Genomic DNA, 17,769 nt, shown 5'->3' with positions numbered 1-17,769 from the left:
TCATTTTTGTTATGAGCAACAGGTCAAACTCAGACAATATTCCCTTTTTTATCCATATAAAACAGAGAAAGCTGAAAATGCAGACAATTAAAGAATGGTGGGCATTAGTGCACTATTAGTGACCAAATGACCTCCTTTTTTAAACGATTGGTTGCTTAATCTGCGGCTCCAACTATAGATCATATTTGTCAGTTAATCAAAAAATTGCTCGGCCCTTTAAATGTCAGGATATAACGAAAAATCCCGGATGATTGAGAACAATCAGTGTTCCTTCTGATAAAACCATTTTAGTCCACAAATTACAGAGAAAAAAACTTTTTTTAAAAACTTTTGTTACTAATTACTTTTGTTAGGCTCATTTGGTACAAATAACCAAAACAGTATCAATTCTGAAACTCTGGTCTTGTTGCAGAGAAGAACATAACCAGCACGTCTTTGCCTATATGATGCGAGAATCACAAATACTTACTAATCCCAGGGGGAAATTCGGTCTTAACAGTTGCTCCAACACACAATATAGAAGTAGAAATATATATTTGAACAATCGAGATATAGTTAAAATAAAGAATGTAAATAAGATATTAAGAAATAGTGAAGACAATAAAGAATACAAGGCGCAGTGATCAACAGGGTGATATTTCAAGGTTATTGCACAGTTTGTTTCAGTGTTGCACGTTGCGTTAATGGACAGATTATTGACCAGTTACGATTCAGAATCTTTCAAAGTTTGATAAATAATGAATAATGGAGGAGTTTACAGTTTTTAGTGTGAATAGTCCAGGGTCAGGCAGAGCGTTTGACACTCAGAGAGAGGAGTTATAAAGTTTGATGGCCACAGCACAGCCACAGATGGAAAGCGTCTCCTCTAACTCTGTTTCTCTGTTTATTTACATCTACTGGACTTTCCGTCATTAAGTGTAAAATCACAAGTGTCATTATGATGGGAAACAATATTGATTTGTTGGACACGATACACTTTTTGTTGAAATCACAAAGTCAGCAACATATTGATTTTGAGTTGATTCAAATCATTGGCCTTGATGAGACTCTTGACTATGCCAATGTAATTTAGTTAGAGAGATGATTAACACTGTCCACAATAGAGGTGTATGCTGGAGTGTACCAACTTGCACAAATTTAAGTGATTCCCCCGATGCTGTGTTTGTCTTCTTTGTCAGTTGGGTGAATAGATATTGCTGTTTTGAAAGTATTGCTTTCAGCACATTCACACTTTTGGTTTGTTGCGTGCCGCCCGCAGGGAAGTCCTCGCCAAAGTTTACATGGACTCTAGTGTGGTGGTGCTCCACATTGCTTTTTAAGACTGAAAGAAAAGCTGGTCCCACACTTGAGGCACACACACTTGTCTTTCACATAAAAAAAACTTTCTTCCCCACTCGGACATCAGGCCGATTTTGGAAATCACTGGGTCAGCTTCAGACTTTGGGAATCACTGGGTCAGCTTCAGACTTTGGGAATCACTGGGTCAGCTTTAGACTTTGGGAATCACTAGGTCAGCTTCAGACTTTGGGAATCACTGGGTCAGCTTCAGACTTTGGGAATCACTGGGTCAGCTTCAGACTTCGACAAGCTTTACAAGAGCATCCCCTGTTTATTGACAGCTAACAGGCCTTTGCTATTATTTTGTATTCAAGGGGGTGGGATCACTGTGTATCTGATTGAATTAAGAAAGGGGAAAAGGCCTTCAAGTTGCATTTATTGTAGTCATATATTTTTTGACACAGTCTGTGAACTGCTTCATGAGAAAACCTGGCTGCAACCTATCAGTATAGCTCATGAGCAACCTGTTAAAGACCCCTGGCCTATATAGTGATTACCCCATCTTAAAGATAAATACACTCTTGATTTCACTCAGTAGGGATGTTGATTTGTTGGTCAGTGATAAATAATTCCAAATCGATAGATCGTTAAATCCATAAAGACGTCAAAATATAAACCCACAGACAGGTTTACTGTACAGTCAAAGACAGCAATGGTTAGATATGCTCTGTCCTTAACCTGCACTGCTTTGACTGAATGTACTAGTTACAAATAAACAATGTAAGAATGATCATGAGATTTTTCTTTTGGTAAAAATAGTTTAAAAGAAGTACAGTAAGCCTTAAAAGATAAAAAGACAAATATGTGTGTATATACATTTTTCACCTAGTGTCTCAGTTTTTCCAGTAATACCGAAGGTGTGTGAAAGGTGTGTTTAAAAACCGCTGTACCTCCATGCATACTAAGTGTTTGTTTCTTTCCATCCATAGTCCCCATTCTGTCTACAGGCCATTAAAGTTTCACATTAGTTCACATTTTTTATGGGGACGCTTTAAGGCAGTGAGGTACAGGAAGCCACAAAGAACTCCGGATGAAAACAAAACTGGATCTTTTTACGATGCTGTCAGCATTTATAGTAAAACCCTAACTGTTATGTAGCGCACTTAAGCCAACATGTTTAGGAACTTAGGGCTATAATTATGATGTATATGCTTTGCATGGCTGCATTATGGCTTGCATAATAATGCTGTGATGTGCTTCAAATGCTTAATCTACAGTACTCAGAGAAGAGGAGGGAAGTGACACTGTCAGGATCTTATTGAAAAATCAGTAAACATGAAAGCTATATCCTCTGAGCCTCTGAGTTATAACTGTGTTAAAACACTGTATTGCAAGTTTCCTGTTTGATTTCTTTGGTTTGTTACTCAATCCAAGCTGCAGGGTCCTGTGAGTATCATGGGTTTGGCAGTGTTGTGTTTGCCTGGCCTACACTGGAGAAAGTTTTGGAAGAAATTACTCAAGTGTTAAAACTGCAGCTAATAACCAGTGTTGCCCCTCCCTCAGATCTGTCCAACACATCATAATGTCTGCTTTTCCTTCCCACCTTTTGCCCTCCTCTTTCACATTTAATTTTTCTCCACCATAGTTTCCACTTCTCCTTGTCTCTCTTCGTTTTCTCCTTTCTCCCCCTTCATCTCTCTTCATGACGTCGTCCTCTTCCTTCCCTGGTGACTTGCCGAGAAGGAAGGAAGCCTCTCCCTTTCCTCTCGTACACAACACATGTTCATGCTAAAACGTCTGAAAAAAAAACAAAACAATGGCTTTGTCATGCACAGACGCTTAAACCCTTAAATATATATGTGCCATGAAATGGTACTCACAGTTGACATTGTAAGTCTTGTTTGGGATTACTTCATTGAGATGTCTGCTTTGTCTCCAGTTGTGTTTCTGATTATCCTGCTCATTTCCACAGCTGTTATATATCCAGTCCCCGAATCACTCTTGGACCAAGACATTGTGAGTCATCTTTTTCAAAATAAAACGCCTCAGTGTGAAATCCAAGGAGTCAAGTCAGCAGTTTACTGTGTGTAATGACATCCCAGAGTTAACCTTATGTGGATTGGAGCCACATTGCTTTAATTGGAAAAGCTGTAGTCAGTGTTATTTAGGTAAACTTCATTGCCCTTTTTTTGACAGATACAAGTGCTAGAAATGTCTTTGCAGTTTTATGTTGGAAATGGTTTTACATTTCATTATAACACAACCAAGTTGGCTTGAAAATAGTACCGGTACTTTTTCTTGAGCAAATGAATCTTGCTCATAATGACACACATTTGACAGGATATCTGTTTCATTAGTCATATTGTACCATTGAGTACATGTTGTCTTTTCAAGACTTTGTTAATGGTCATTTTAAGGCAATAGTTTCCTATTGTGGTTCGTGCTGCCACTTCCTTTGTTTCTAAATGTTGATTTCTGCATTTATATACAGGACAAGGTGCTGTTGCCTAGCAGCTGTGTTGTCCTGCCAGCTTCAATAAGTCACTGTCTAAAATCACTGAGACGACACTGTGGTTAGGGTTTGGTTAGGTTGTGTCACCAAAAATGAATCGGTTTGATTTAAGAAAAAGGCCTTTTTGTAGTACACGGTTTAAGCCGGGGCAAAGGTTGGGAAATGATCACGGTCATGCTTTTTAAGAACAACACTGACTGACAGTTGGAAACAGGAAATAAAGTGTGGTCTCTAGTGTTAAAGTCTAAAAATGTGTTCATATACCAGCCACCACCCAACATGACCTCATCCTAAACTTCACTTTAAAACATCACATGACTTCCACCTTTCGACTCTCGACCTCTGCCCTTCGCTGCATGTCATCCCCGCTCTCTCCTAACATTGCCTGTCTCTATTCAGCTGCTCTATCAAATGAAGGCAAAAATGGCCCAAAAATACCTTTAAAAAAAGAAAATAATGACACCAGTTTAAGGTAATTTTACCTGGCAAATTCACAGTGAAAACAATCGGTATTTAATCTATTCACATGAACCTATTCACAGTGAAGAAAAATCTGTTGTGTTTATAAAGTGCAATGAAACAATGGGAATGAACAAATCCTGTTTAACCATTAGCCCCAACATAAGAATCACATCTGAATCACAAGATAACCAACTACATTTTTAACGAGCACTGTTTATTGGAACCAGTATTTATTCATAGCACAATAAGACAGCTGCACATGTAATTAAATCACTCAATACAGTGCTCTATAGTCTTAGAAGATCTGCCAATGAATACACTCAGTGTGAGTCTATACACGTCATGTGTTTAAGGGGTGATTCAAGCTTTCTATAAACATTCCAATATTTCTACATGTAACAAATAAGATTCTAATCTTCCATTTGAAAACCACCAAACTCAACATGTCATATGTGAGAACAATGAAAAGATTTCTTTGGGGAAACGAGATGAAGCAGGTTTCTATTGGTTAGGAAAACTGCTGACTACCCATTGTTGAAAGAGCGAAACAGATATTTGGCCTCAGCTTGTCAGTTCACTGTTTTTGTCCATGTTCATTTTTTCTTTTTCCACATTAACTTAAAGTCACAATAACATTATTTTATTTTGCTCCACCGTCCCTTTCTCTTCTTTCATTTTCTCTCTCCCTCTCCTGCTCTATAAGCTGCTCCATTGTCCCAGTTTGGTTCCCACTCAAGGTTTGATAGTTGGACTAATGGTGATGATAATCGCTGTTGCTGATTTTCCCATCATTAGCAGCACAAAGCAGCTGCTGAAATGCACCATTGTTGCGATTTGATATCAACACAGAAACAGGATGTGATTGTGTATGTGTGTGAGAGGGGAGAACTAAATTGGTGTCTGGGGAGAGAGTGCACTGGCCTTGCTCTGCTCTTCTCCATGTCTTCACTCTTGGTTCTTGTGCTCTTAATTGTCATGCTGTGTATTTGCTGGATGATTTGTCCTAATTTCCTCAGTATATTCAGGGTCGTAAGGTGAGCAAAATGTGGCGGATGAGAACAATCAGTCTGTTATTGTTCTGTCATGCTGAGGTTTTGCACACGGCAAAAGCAGAGTACTGAAGGTTAGTGCTTAGTTTGAATGTAGTGCTTTTCTTTTTGAAGCCCCCGTTTGCAATTCAGGTGGATAAAACCAAAGTTTCGCTTCAACTTAAAGCTGCTGTAGGAAACTTTCATTTTGTGTCACTCTTGGAAAACCCCTATGGACAAAGCAGTGCCTCGTATGTTTTTGCAGAAGTTGTCTTGAACATGCTGAAATTGGGTTTCCCAAAGAAAAACATCTCGTTCTTTTTTTCTTTTGAATGTCTAACATCTCACATTACTGTGAATCTACTGTATACAGTGGGAAAGTGAACAAAGACTGGTCCTGCAGCAGGCTCTTAATCGTCTTGTCTAACATTGACCAAGTAGCATCAGTAAAAGTGATCAAAAAATACCTTTAGACATAGTCAGTTTTCTTGCAGATATAGTCTCATTTTCTTTTGTAGGTCATATCAAGTCATGAATATGAATTCCAGTCTGTTTTATAACAAGATAAAAACATGTCCAGGCCAACACATGCTTCTGGTCGTTCTTTACCTTTAATAATATTATGTATTCGAAGCTTGATCCAAAGGCAACTGGACTGGTTGAAGATCTTGAAGACGTTTCACCTATCCTCCGAAAGGCTTCTTCAGTTCTAAATCATCTGGTTATCAAGGATGACTCAGAGTTGTTAGCATAGTAATTTTAATTATTATTTTAAAAAATATATTTTAGTAATCCCTGAGGGAAATTCTGGTTTACACTCGTGCACAAACAGGACATGTGGACATTAATAAAGAGATGTCAGATTGGGGCTGCTACACACTGCTACTCAGGGAGTGCACTAGAGGTCAAGGTTACCTCGGCAGTATTTAGGAAGTGCTCTGGCACCTCTCCATCTACCAGACCAACTTCCATTATCATGGACCGCAACAAGACTTTAACCAGGAAGCTCCAGTTCCCAACCCAAGTCCCTTCAGAGGCTACTGTTGCCCCATTAACCTAGCTTTGAATTTACCTTGACCTGGATGACTGAGAACCTATACAGACACAATTAAGATTTTTTTTTTGCTGTGCCATTACCAGTAAGTTCAATATAGAGGCACTTAATCCATAACACTCAGATCAGTGAGACATACTCAGAACCTCATGTCCTGTTTTGACATCAAACATCAGTCATTGCTGATCAAGGCAAACCAATAAATAGACAGTTAGTTCCATTGAGTTGATCATTAGGACATAAATTTGCTCTTTCTTTAGAACCTTTATAGATGGCTCTTTTAGTTCCTAAAGAGTTTGTTGCTTGTTTGGCAAATGGCTAAAATGTGTTCTGCCAACTTTGCTGCTTGTGTTTTCAGTTTGAGTCTGTGAGGAATCTGGGAGATTTTGTGTTGTTGCATAAGCCTCTTAATAGAATTAGAAAATTACTGCACGGTCGCCTTGTCATCCAACCTTTCTTTTGTTTCTGAGTAGTAATCGAGAAGGACATGAGCTGAGATCAGACGGTCTGCGTGAAGTTTGGTTGATATTTGACTGTTGCATCTTTAGTCATTGTTATCAGCAACAAGAAAAATCTGGGTCTGTCGCATAGTTGTTTGTGTGCCTGACGTGTGTTCAAAGGTTAAGAGTGGTTTGTGAAATAGGCATGAAATTAAGCTCTGTGTTTATCCGGCTCTCTGATATTTTTCTGAAAGGTACAATTTGTGTGTGTGTGCTTGTGCTCTTGTGTGTGTATATTTTGTCTGCTGAAAAACCTTAAGTGAGATAAAGAACGTAAAAAATAAAATGATTGTTATAAAGAGGAACTGCATCAATTTTACAAATCATCCTTGTCAAATATGTTGGAATATGTTTTTATGTTAAAAAAAAGAAAAGAGAAAAAACATTAGCTGCTTCTATAGACCGTCAATAAACATGGAGCATAAGCATGAGTGACATCCCCACCCATTGGTTACTAATGGCGGCTTACAAAGTCTGTTGACAGTGGTCGCCTTGCTTGAAATGCTGTCTCACCCTTACTTTCAGTCAACCTAATGACAGGCTAAGAGCTGGATCCGAGGCAGATCTTCATCTTTCTGACATACTGCGCCAACGCCCGTCAGTACACCCCCTGTACAGTGTATGCTGATAAAGACATGCGCCATTCAGACCAGTTTCGTTTTTTGTACCAGGCTGTAAACATGTTTATTTCTGCTGTTCGGCTTCGGCTTCTGCAGCCAGCCTCAAGTGGACACTATAAGCAGCATGAGGGAAATGAATGAATCATCCGAGTAGTGATTTAAAAATATGAATTATGAGAGTATGAATTCAGAATTTTGAGAAGCTCTTTACCCTCGAAAAACACGGGAACCTGTTGTGAACCCTCATAGTGCTCATCTGTAACTGTAACTGACAAGACCAGCAAATGCAGTAGTTCCAGAATAACTCAAATTACTCTGCACTTTGTGCCAACCCCTGAAACTCTGGAAAAAATGTCTTAATCTGCTAAGATTTACTGCAGAAATTGTAAAACTTTTAAGCCCCAGAAGGGTCCCTACAGTCAGAGGGCTTGAGTGATTCAGCAGTAGATGTTATGTAGCTGAAAAAACAAAATCCTTCCACTTCTTGAATATGAGGAATCGCACACCACCACTCTTTCCTCTGTGCGGTTCCGGCAATGTACTCAAGCACACGCACACACACACCATCCATACTCCGTCTGCAGTTTTCCAGAGAGTTCGCAGCACATCTAATCCTTTCAACAGGAAGGGGAGGAGTTGTGGAAGGACATGGATCTGGCCAAGTCATACAAATACAGGCAGACACACTTCCAGTGCTGTAACGAAACATAACCTTTGTGCTTACAAAGCACTGCTTAGCTTAGAAAGCTGAATTATAGAGTAAAGCAAATAATTCATGCAAATATATTCTGCTTTATTGTCCATTACATAAGTCTCAAGCCTTCTTTCACTGCTTCATTAATTCTTAATACTATAGATTCATTGAGTCCATAAATATATGAAAAAGCACTTATTGTGATGAGTTCTCTTCAGACTATTCAACACATTGAGACATTAATTCTTAAAGTTATTTACTAGAAAAAGGGTACAATGTTGTTTTTAATTTATTCTTTTTTTAATCCTTCCATGTTTAACATTGTGAACCCTCTGGAGTAAATCATGGGTCACCACTTAGACCCAACTTAGTTTTAGACCCAATGGAAATTGCAGCGTTGTCTAGTCAACTGTTTTTGTTGTCCAGTTACCATGATGTAAGTGTATTATATGTCTATTCTGTTATTTTGCCACTAGCCTGCATAACATGGAATAACACGTCAAATTATAGATCTTCTCATTGGTTTACATTGTGATTAAATAGATCATTTTGTTTGAAATGAATCACGACCAAGTATCCACAAACACGTTTAAAACAAGGATGAGCTGTTACTAGTAAACATCATCTTCTTTATTTATTATTTGATAAAAAGGGCTGAAGTGCATGGTTTGTTTAGCAGTTGGTTCATGTCTTAGATCTGATGTTTTAAATATATTCTTGTGTCTGTCTTCTAGTTGATGGGTTGGAGAAAGCATCAATTGCAAGCTGTGAAGTTGCTGTGGAAAGTGCCTCTAATACCCAAAATGCCCCAGGATCACGGCAGCAGCGAGGAAAGCTGTCATCAATAGGAAAACTGTTTAAACCCTGGAAGTGGAGGAAGAAGAAGACAAGCGACAAGTTCCAGGATCTGTCAATAGGTGTGTGAGTGTTTACTTTCTATACAACATCGAGGTTTCACAAATGTTTTCATACTGAACATGAAGTGTGAACAGCAGCGGTGTTGCTCCCTGCCAAGCTGAAAAAGGAAAAGAGTGAAGTTTGTTTACAGCTCTCACTGATTTATTCCTGTGAACGTGTTGGCTGAACAATAAGAAAGGACAGGAGTACACACAGAAAGCAGACACTCTCTTCTTCACTGCTGCTAGGTGTATGCTCTCCCTTTCTTATCTGAATGCTCTCCTCACAGTCTCATGTCCCTCGGGTTGGTTTTTTGGCCACTGATGAGATGCAGAGAGAAAACAATTTATCCAGTTCTTCTTTTCCGATGTTTATTTTTTGGAAGTCGGGTGCTGCTGCAGCACATCACACCAGGAGCTCTGAGGGTGCTAATCCTTTCCTCCTTTCTCAGTAGCATCAGCTGCTCATGGTCTACATTTGGGGTTACATTTTTGACATTTTCATCTTCATAATTTTCACCTTCTGCTGTTCTAATATTTATGTATTTTGTTTCATTCCAAGGTGAAGTACTATGTTACATGCTAAATATTATAGTTTGCCTTTTTTGTGACTATGGGAGGCAATATGCACTCATTGAAACACTCTGAAAACATTGAGCTATATTTTTCATACAAGAACTGACACTGTATTCATAGAATTAAATAATTAATAAAAAATGTTTTACTATGTTTGGAGCATTGTTTGCCATCTGATTGTCATAGTGTGTAAAACTGATAGAAGCTTTGCGTTGGGCTATATGTGTCTAAAACATAAAGTAACCAGATGTGGGCCCTAATATGCCGGCCTTTAAACAGATATACATTCAAATAGTGCACTGCATCTGGTACTACATTTTCAGTTTTAATAGTACTTTATAATGGGTCATAAATATAATTCGTCAATACCATAAATGTTTGTTGTACAGATACTCAACGCTTCTAATGATTCCAAATAGGGATGTGTTCAAAAACGAGTTGTTTTGATCGAGGGTTGGTAGTAGCTCAGTGTGAAGGGACTTGGGTGTGGAATCTAATGGTTACTTACTGGTTCAGGTCCTGGTTTGGAATTGGGACTTGTTGCTGGAAAGATGCCAGTTTACTCCCCAGCGTACTGCCGAGGTGCTCTTGAGCAAGGCACTGAGCCCCTAATAGCTCGTGCGTCAGTACCTATGCAGCCTCCTCTATCTCCATAAATCCATGTCTAAAGGTCCTGTTTGTACTTTGGGGCTTAAATGTGTGTGTAAAGCGTGTCTCAGAAAAGTTCAATTTCCCTCACAGTTAATACGGTATAGATACAATTTAAGATATTTAATTAGATAAAAAATCTACAAGCTTTTCAAAACTCAGTAAACAGCCTACTATCATATATGTAGAATAGTGTTAGACACCCTGCTGTTGTTTTGTTGCAGCAGCAAGGTGTCAGATTAAGCTTAGTTCCTCTTCTATGACTCCATACATGGCGCTGTCACGTGCATGGTGAGGATTGCAGTGATGATTTTTGCAATACGGAGAACAAAGTGGCTCCTGTTCAGTGCTGTCATAGAAGTCTGTGTATATGCATGGCTGATGCTTTTAGACTGAGATAGAAGAAAACCATATCAAATGTGCCTGCTGAAACACACACTGACCTAATGTTCATCTTTCAGTTTTAGAGAGAAAAATTTCCACCAGACAGACGAGGGAGGAACTGATCAAGAAAGGAGTTCTTATTCCTGACCAAGGTTTGTCTGATCACTCAGTCACGTGTTTCTTCATTTCCCACGTATCCATTTGTCAGCTGCACAATCTCAGACTTTAATATCACTATTCTGGGAATTAAAAAAAGGAGTAAAATGCTAAATGTCTCCGAGTGGCCCATGATGGAGCCTTAATTGCAACTCAGAACATTTCCTGACATATAAACTCAATGGGGAGAGCTGAAGAGATTCTACCTTGATTATTTTTTTCATCAACTGAGCATTTCTTCCTTCTTTTCCCGTGTCCACACTAAGTTCAACTGTCCCATCAGTATGGGTTTCTTTGGCTTTTTGTATTTTCAGTTCAATCATGATCCAAAAGAAATGTAATATTTGACTAAACATAATGTTAACTGGAAAAAAAAACATGGATTTCCATTAGTGTAACTATTTTTTTCTCTCTTTTAGAGGAAACGATCGGCAGTGAAAATCTGAATGGTCATGCCACCGCAACGGAGACAGCAGAGGAGGTCAAAGTTGACATTGAGACTCCAGACACAGCGCTGGAGGAACAGGCCACTAGGCCCGTCAGCACTGAGGACAAAACAGGTACTTTCTACATCAATCATGTGTCATGACGTCCTGTGATCTGTAGTCAGGGGAAACCTGAAGATTTCACTTTTGAATCTCTGGACTAGTTCAGGCTTTTAACTTTGGATGTTACACCTTTACTGTTTTCATAAAAACGTCAGCAGGAATTAACTCAAGGGGTTAGTCTTTTTTCTAAATTGTGATACGCTTTCAGTTTCAAAAACAGGAAGTGACTTGTTTTTAATATCTGAACCAGCACTTGCATTCAAAGGGAAAACAACTTTGACTGAGGCTGAAATCCTGTGAAGTGAAAGTAAAATAGTAGTAGAAATTGTAGTTCACCGTATAGTGGGAAAAGAAGTCGAATAAGGATTCTCAAAAGGCTGATGAAAAAAAATCCTTAATTACAAAGAGGCTTTTCCTCTCCTATATTATGATCATTGATCATGAAAATACTTTGCACCTCAAGCATCAAAATGCTTTGCTCACAGTTTTCTAGGCTTTTTTCTTCCTGGTGCATTCACATTCTCTTAATTCACAAGTTCTTATAATCTGTTTGGTTGAACAGTTGTAAAAACAAGCAAACACTTCCCATTGCAAAGCGTAAAAAAATGTCATGTTTCTCAGGAGTATGGAACTTCTTGTAGCCCTGTAGTGACATCATACTTAAATGGTAGAATCAAATGCAGCCTTTTTTTTTAATGGTTAATTGCCTTTCCCTGCGTAGTGAAATGCATTTGTATCGGCAGCAGTTTTCTGGCTGACATTGAACCTCTTTGGGTTCCCAGACCAGGTCTAATGTGCTCAAATAGATATTCCCATTATATCAGCCTGCAGAAGGCATTCTCAGTCTGCACCGAGCAGTAACCTCTTCCTAATGCTCTCCCTCTGCCTCAGGAGACAGGCCTCTGTTCTCCTGTCTGATGCTGCTTAAGTGTTGTGCTGTTCTCATCTCACCCTGTTAGCATTGAACTCGGAGCAATTTGTTTGTTGATCTGTCAATAAACAGAGCGGCTGGGGGAACAAACACTGCATATACGTGCAGGAGGAGAACACACTCTGTTCACAGTGGAGGGCAGGGAAGGTTAATGGGTACAACTTGCATGCTGTATCCCCAGCCCCAGTCATCACTCTTCTTTTTACAGTTCTAAAAAAAGCTGTTCCAGACTACACGATCAAGCATCGCCTCTTATTCTCATCATCAATCATAATCTCCTTCCACCCCGCCTCTTATCTATCAATATCTCTTTCTTTGCTTGTCTGCATGTCAAATTGTGCATCATTCATCCTTAACCTTTTTTGTTTTAAACTCTTAATATCTTGCCTTTCCTCTGCTGCCTCTGATCTGCTCAGCGAGGCGTGATAATAAACCCCTCCCTCGACTGAACCAAGCGAGACTTCGAGAAGCTAAGAAACAGCAAAGTGCCGCTCCGCCCGTGTCTTCCAAACCTGCAGGTGGCACTGCAGCCACAACCAGGCACAGAGATGGTGCTGCGGGAACTAAAAAGGCAGCTAAAACCACAGGCAAGGCAGGCTCAACCGCTCAAGCTAAAGCTAACCCGCGGAGCACTAACACTACTGGTCGTGGGACTGGTAAGTCCGGCTTGCTTAGAGCCTGTATGCTGCCTGCCTGAGCTCCCTGCATGGAAAATATGCCTGTTTCACAAGTTAAAGCAAAAGAGAACTCTACATTAAGACCTCTGCAGCGTAAACATTTGCCTCATGTTGATGTGAAGTTTAAGTCAAGTCCAGTTTTCCTGTCAAGTGGCTCAACCCTCCTCCCCCCATGTTTTATATTTTGAACATTAGAAGAGATTGACAGTCAAGTAGTGAGTATCTGTGAACGTGTTAATTGGTGATTTCACTCTGTTTTTTGAGAAAGAAGTGAAAATTCATTTGTCAGCCTCTGGCTCTGCAGAGTGTGTGTGGGTGTGTTGAGCGTGCATGTGACAGTGATTGAGGTCAGTGTTGCACGGTTGATTTCAGGGCATGATCATTACCCGTCACCCAGCGTCTGTGTACTTGTTTAACCTGCAGCATGATGAAGCTCAGCAGCACAGAGGACTGAATGTTGCATGATGTTCATGCAGTCTCTTCGAGCCTTCAAGCCTCTGTTTAATGGATGTTCAGTTATTGGGAAAGTGGGACAAGAGTTGTTTCATTGGTCTTTAAAGGGCGTTTTTAAGTCCATGCTATTCCTCAGGCTACCTCCACCAGCACACAGAGAAACTTCAGAGACACATAAACGACTACTTCACACAGTATTAGCATAGTTTGATTCTAGATGTGAGGTTCACACATTAGATATGTTTTTTTCTTTTATTAGAATATAAGGCTGCAAGCATTTTCAAATCATTTCTGTATATCAAATGAATAATGAAACTTATAGGTACTGGAAATTAGGAATCAAACGATTAGACGGTCAACAACAGGACATAGAGATTGTAGTAGGTTTTTTGTTCTCCCTGTGCTAATGGGAGATATTGATGGACAGTTTCACTGTTCACTCGTTTATTTATAGATTTGAGTGTAACAAAATGGATTAGAACGGTTATTAATAGGAGTAATAAAACCAATCTTTACTTTAGTCCTAGTGGACATAATGGGAAAATCTATTTATCTTCTTTATTAGCATCATATTGTGCTACCTGTATTGCATTAAATAAACAAAACTCAGTTTTCTTCCTTTTGCTTGAATTAAAAACTAGTTTCCATACAACCAAACCAACTTACAGCCACTGGCAGACTGTCAGACTTTGGGTCTTCAATCTTTTTCATTTTTGTTCATGCATATCGTGTCAAATCAAAACATTATCTCATGAAACGTGACATGTAGAACAGACATAGAATATACGTTTTCAATATAAACTACCGAGACCTGACAACTCCTCCTTGATGAAACAATTGATGAAAGCAGGAAGAAAGAAGATTTTCAATTTAGCAGCTTCTAAAATTAGCTTTCCTGCTAAACTCTCCTCTTGTGTTAAAGTTACAAACAAAACACATGGTCTGTAAACGCTCTGTGAATATCACTTCAGACTGTTTAGATTTCTGTGTGGTCCTGGCTAGTTATGTTAACATGCTGTCTGCACATAAATTGTTAGCTACAGCACAAGTTTATCTACGTTTTCTCTGATTCCCCCACAGGGGTTCAGACTACAGGCTGCTTTTAGTTTGATACTCATATGGTCATTAAGTCTGAATAGTAAAATAAGATGTTGTTTTATTTTACATCTGACCAAGCAACATTCAGCTTCTCTTTTAAAATCTAATAACACTTCTATATACTCGTAAAAAGTAGATTAAAATATTATTAATCACAAAATCTGATGAGATGCCAAAATGTAATACTGGGAGGAGTTATGCATTTTAGGACATGATGAGTTTAAAGCGGACCGCATGTACACTCATAGAAAACCTTTTCATTTCGTATAAACTGCATTTCTCTGACTATGGGAGTGAACCAGCTTAAAGATGGAAGAATTTTCAATTTTGAATCTATCCCTTCTCTTTTTATTTTTCTCAGTCAAATCATCCCATCCAAAGAAAACAGGATCCACAACAAAAACGACCCCTGTCTTGACTTCCACCTCCAACTCCACCCCTCGTTCTCGTGTGTCTAAAGACGCTGCAGCACATGCTGCTGGGACGGATGGAAGGACCAGCCGGAAATCAGACACTCCCACGTCTTCCTCAGTACCTCAAAAGGCCTCTGCAGAGACTCCTAGCCAGCCTGGAGAGTTAAAATCCTCCCCTCTTTCCTCAGATAGCAAGACAGCTGGTTCATCTAAAGCCTCAGGCAGTGAGACAGGGGGGACTCAGGCTGCTTCTCAACCTGGTCCTGAGACTAAATCTACTCCCAATGCCTCTACTTCAACTGAGGAGACCCACAAAGATAAGGCTCCTGAAGCCACGGTCCAGACTCCCCACATCAACTCTGCTACAGAGGACACCTCCTTTACAGAGGGAGAGAACGACAGCTGCTCAAAGGAGGAGACAGAGAGGAGAACAGGGGGAGAGGGAGGAGAAGAAGAAAAGAAGAAAGGGGACGCAGAGTCTGTTGTGGAGAATGGCCCAAGGTAAGAAATGTTGTTACCTACACAGTAGTCTTGCAGGAGACGCACTATGATTAGGGTTGCCAACCATCCTGTAATAGCCAGGACGTCCCGTATTACAAACTGAATTGATTTTTGGGGACACCCTTTGTCCTGAGGTGACATTACTTTCATGTAATCATTAGATGACACTGTACTGATCCTAGATGAGATCATCAGGCACGGCCAGAAGCCATATCATGCACTGATCACAACCGTCAAGTGACACCTATTGTCCAATCACAGCCCCTCTTTCTTGCGTCAGATGTACATACAGCATCAGAAGTGCTGAAGTAAGATTTGTTCATTGATGGTTGTTGTTCAGGCGCCCTGTGGTGCACAAGTGTGGATACAAAAAAAGAAAAACTTTGCAGCTACAGCAAGCAATGGGGAGCAAAGAAGACCTGGGTTAAGCACTTGATGCCCTCTGGAATTTTCAATCGGGGAAAGAGGTGAGACTAACACAGCAGGCTGCTACAGAGATCCACAAGAAGGCCATGCTAGCAAAAGGTTCCTTTTATGAGACATAAACTGCTTGAAGCTGTGAGGGGCAGTGGGAAGCCTTTTATTTCAAAACCTTTTTTGTGCAGTTTTTCTTTTATGACTCTGACCTTTAAATTAATTTAAAGCTTTTTGGAGTGGTTCTCAAATCAGAATCCATGGACAGTCAGGGGTCAATAAGGGGGGCTACAAAGGGTCCCAAGTTGAGAGTGGAATAATTTATTTCCACTATAATAACCGAATTTTTATCTTTAGGTTACCTACTGACAGAATGTGACTCTTTTGATACTGGTTTCATTCAATATCTCTATAAAAACATCTCAAGTATTCTCAGATGGGGGGGAGGGTTATTAATATAAACTTGCATAATAATACAGTTTTAGTGAAACTACAGATCAAGCATTTTTTGCTTATACACTACATTCACACATTATACCCACACGACTGTGGCACTGAGCTCCAAACTAAATATGTTATGCTTTATGAAAAGTTGGCAACCCTAATTTATAAAAAAAATAAAAAGTTTTCAAGCCATAATTGAATCTATGATTTTATAAGTTGTCTGCTATAACATAAAAACGTTGTTTATTGTTTATTTCCTGCAGGTCTGCCGTGCGCCAAGCTGAAAAACCAGCAGGCCTGAGTGTCAACATGGAGCAGCCCGAGGTGACAGTGATCCCCGATAGGCCGAGAGACAGCACAACTAGTGACTCTGACTCTGATGGACCAATCCTGTACCGCGATGAGGAGGAGGAAGAGGAGGATGATGAGTACACAAACAGTAAGGCCTTAATTCCGTATTACATCCAACAATGTTCAAGATACTCAGGAGGAAAAGAGAATATATTATATGAAGAACATCATTTTTTTATGAACAATACAGTGAAGCTTTTTCAGGCAGTTCTTTAAAAAATGTTTGTGAAGTATTGTGCTTTGCATAATTTAAGTTAACTTTGCAGAGAAAGTCTTTGATATGTTGATTTGATTGGTCACCAAAATTGGGCCAAATCAAATGACTTGTAAAGGTTTAAAAAAGTTCACCTTTAACCAGTGCTGTCAATCAATTACATTTTTGTAACTGTAATTAATGACAGTGTAGGCTGTGATTACTCTTTATAAATCAGAGCCTCTTTTATAAAAAAAAATACTTGTATTGACTTATAAAATGTATATATACTCTTAATGTGCCAAAATGAAGTGCAGAGCTACATACAGCCTGTAGCAAAACAGCAAGAATAGTAAGTCAGGATTTTGCTGTTGCACAAGCATTTTGGGGTGGCCAATCACTTGACAGTCAAGTAGTGAGTATAAATGAACCGAGCACATCCGGTTCATCCCGCACACCACTACGCAAACGGAGGTGCCTATTACACATGGAACATGAAAAATGAACTTTTCTCTTCATGAGGTCGTATCTCCCTGGTTCTAGTTATGTTCCGCGCCTAATCTCCAAGTTGAACAGGATGGGAAAAGCCCCTGACTACTTCTCCCTGTTCTTTCTTTGTTTCAGGCGCTCTGGCCATAAAGATCCGCCGGCGAGACACCCTGAACATCAAACTGGGGAACAGACCCAGCAAGAGGGAGCTGGAGGAGAAAAACATTCTGCCGCGAAGCTCGGAGACGGAGAGACACGAGCTCCGCCAGCAGATAGGCAGCAAACTGGTCAGGTACACACAAACCCACAGTGTAGTGTGAAATGGTGTAAGGTGCAAATTTCCACCATAGATTTGGCAGAATTGGGGGTTCATAACAGGGTTTTTTTTAATGAGTTTTTTTTTTTGGTGTCGTTGTGGGTGGTGTACTGGCACAGATGATTAAGTTGGC

At 39.7% G+C, this 17,769-nt stretch overlaps 1 protein-coding gene across 4 annotated transcripts in view; it reads left to right on the top strand.

Annotated features, from left to right (window-relative positions):
* phactr2 (phosphatase and actin regulator 2) overlaps nucleotides 1–17,769 on the top strand; it is a 45,179-nt gene that overhangs the window by 16,508 nt on the left and 10,902 nt on the right. For 3 of the 4 annotated variants that reach the window (XM_065959494.1, XM_065959496.1, XM_065959495.1), the window contains exons 2-8: nucleotides 8,883–9,065; nucleotides 10,730–10,804; nucleotides 11,228–11,368; nucleotides 12,704–12,943; nucleotides 14,877–15,429; nucleotides 16,551–16,726; nucleotides 17,456–17,612. In XM_065959494.1, coding sequence (XP_065815566.1) covers nucleotides 8,883–9,065; nucleotides 10,730–10,804; nucleotides 11,228–11,368; nucleotides 12,704–12,943; nucleotides 14,877–15,429; nucleotides 16,551–16,726; nucleotides 17,456–17,612 — 1,525 coding nt within the window. The remainder of the gene's footprint in view (nucleotides 1–8,882; nucleotides 9,066–10,729; nucleotides 10,805–11,227; nucleotides 11,369–12,703; nucleotides 12,944–14,876; nucleotides 15,430–16,550; nucleotides 16,727–17,455; nucleotides 17,613–17,769) is intronic. The other variant, XM_020643043.3, reaches the window with a different exon arrangement.

Source organism: Labrus bergylta, chromosome 10 (genome assembly GCF_963930695.1).
Source record: "Labrus bergylta chromosome 10, fLabBer1.1, whole genome shotgun sequence".
Classification (NCBI taxonomy): Eukaryota; Metazoa; Chordata; class Actinopteri; order Labriformes; family Labridae; genus Labrus; species Labrus bergylta.
Note: the sequence above shows the minus strand (reverse complement) of the source record. Positions and strands in the feature narration are given on the sequence as shown.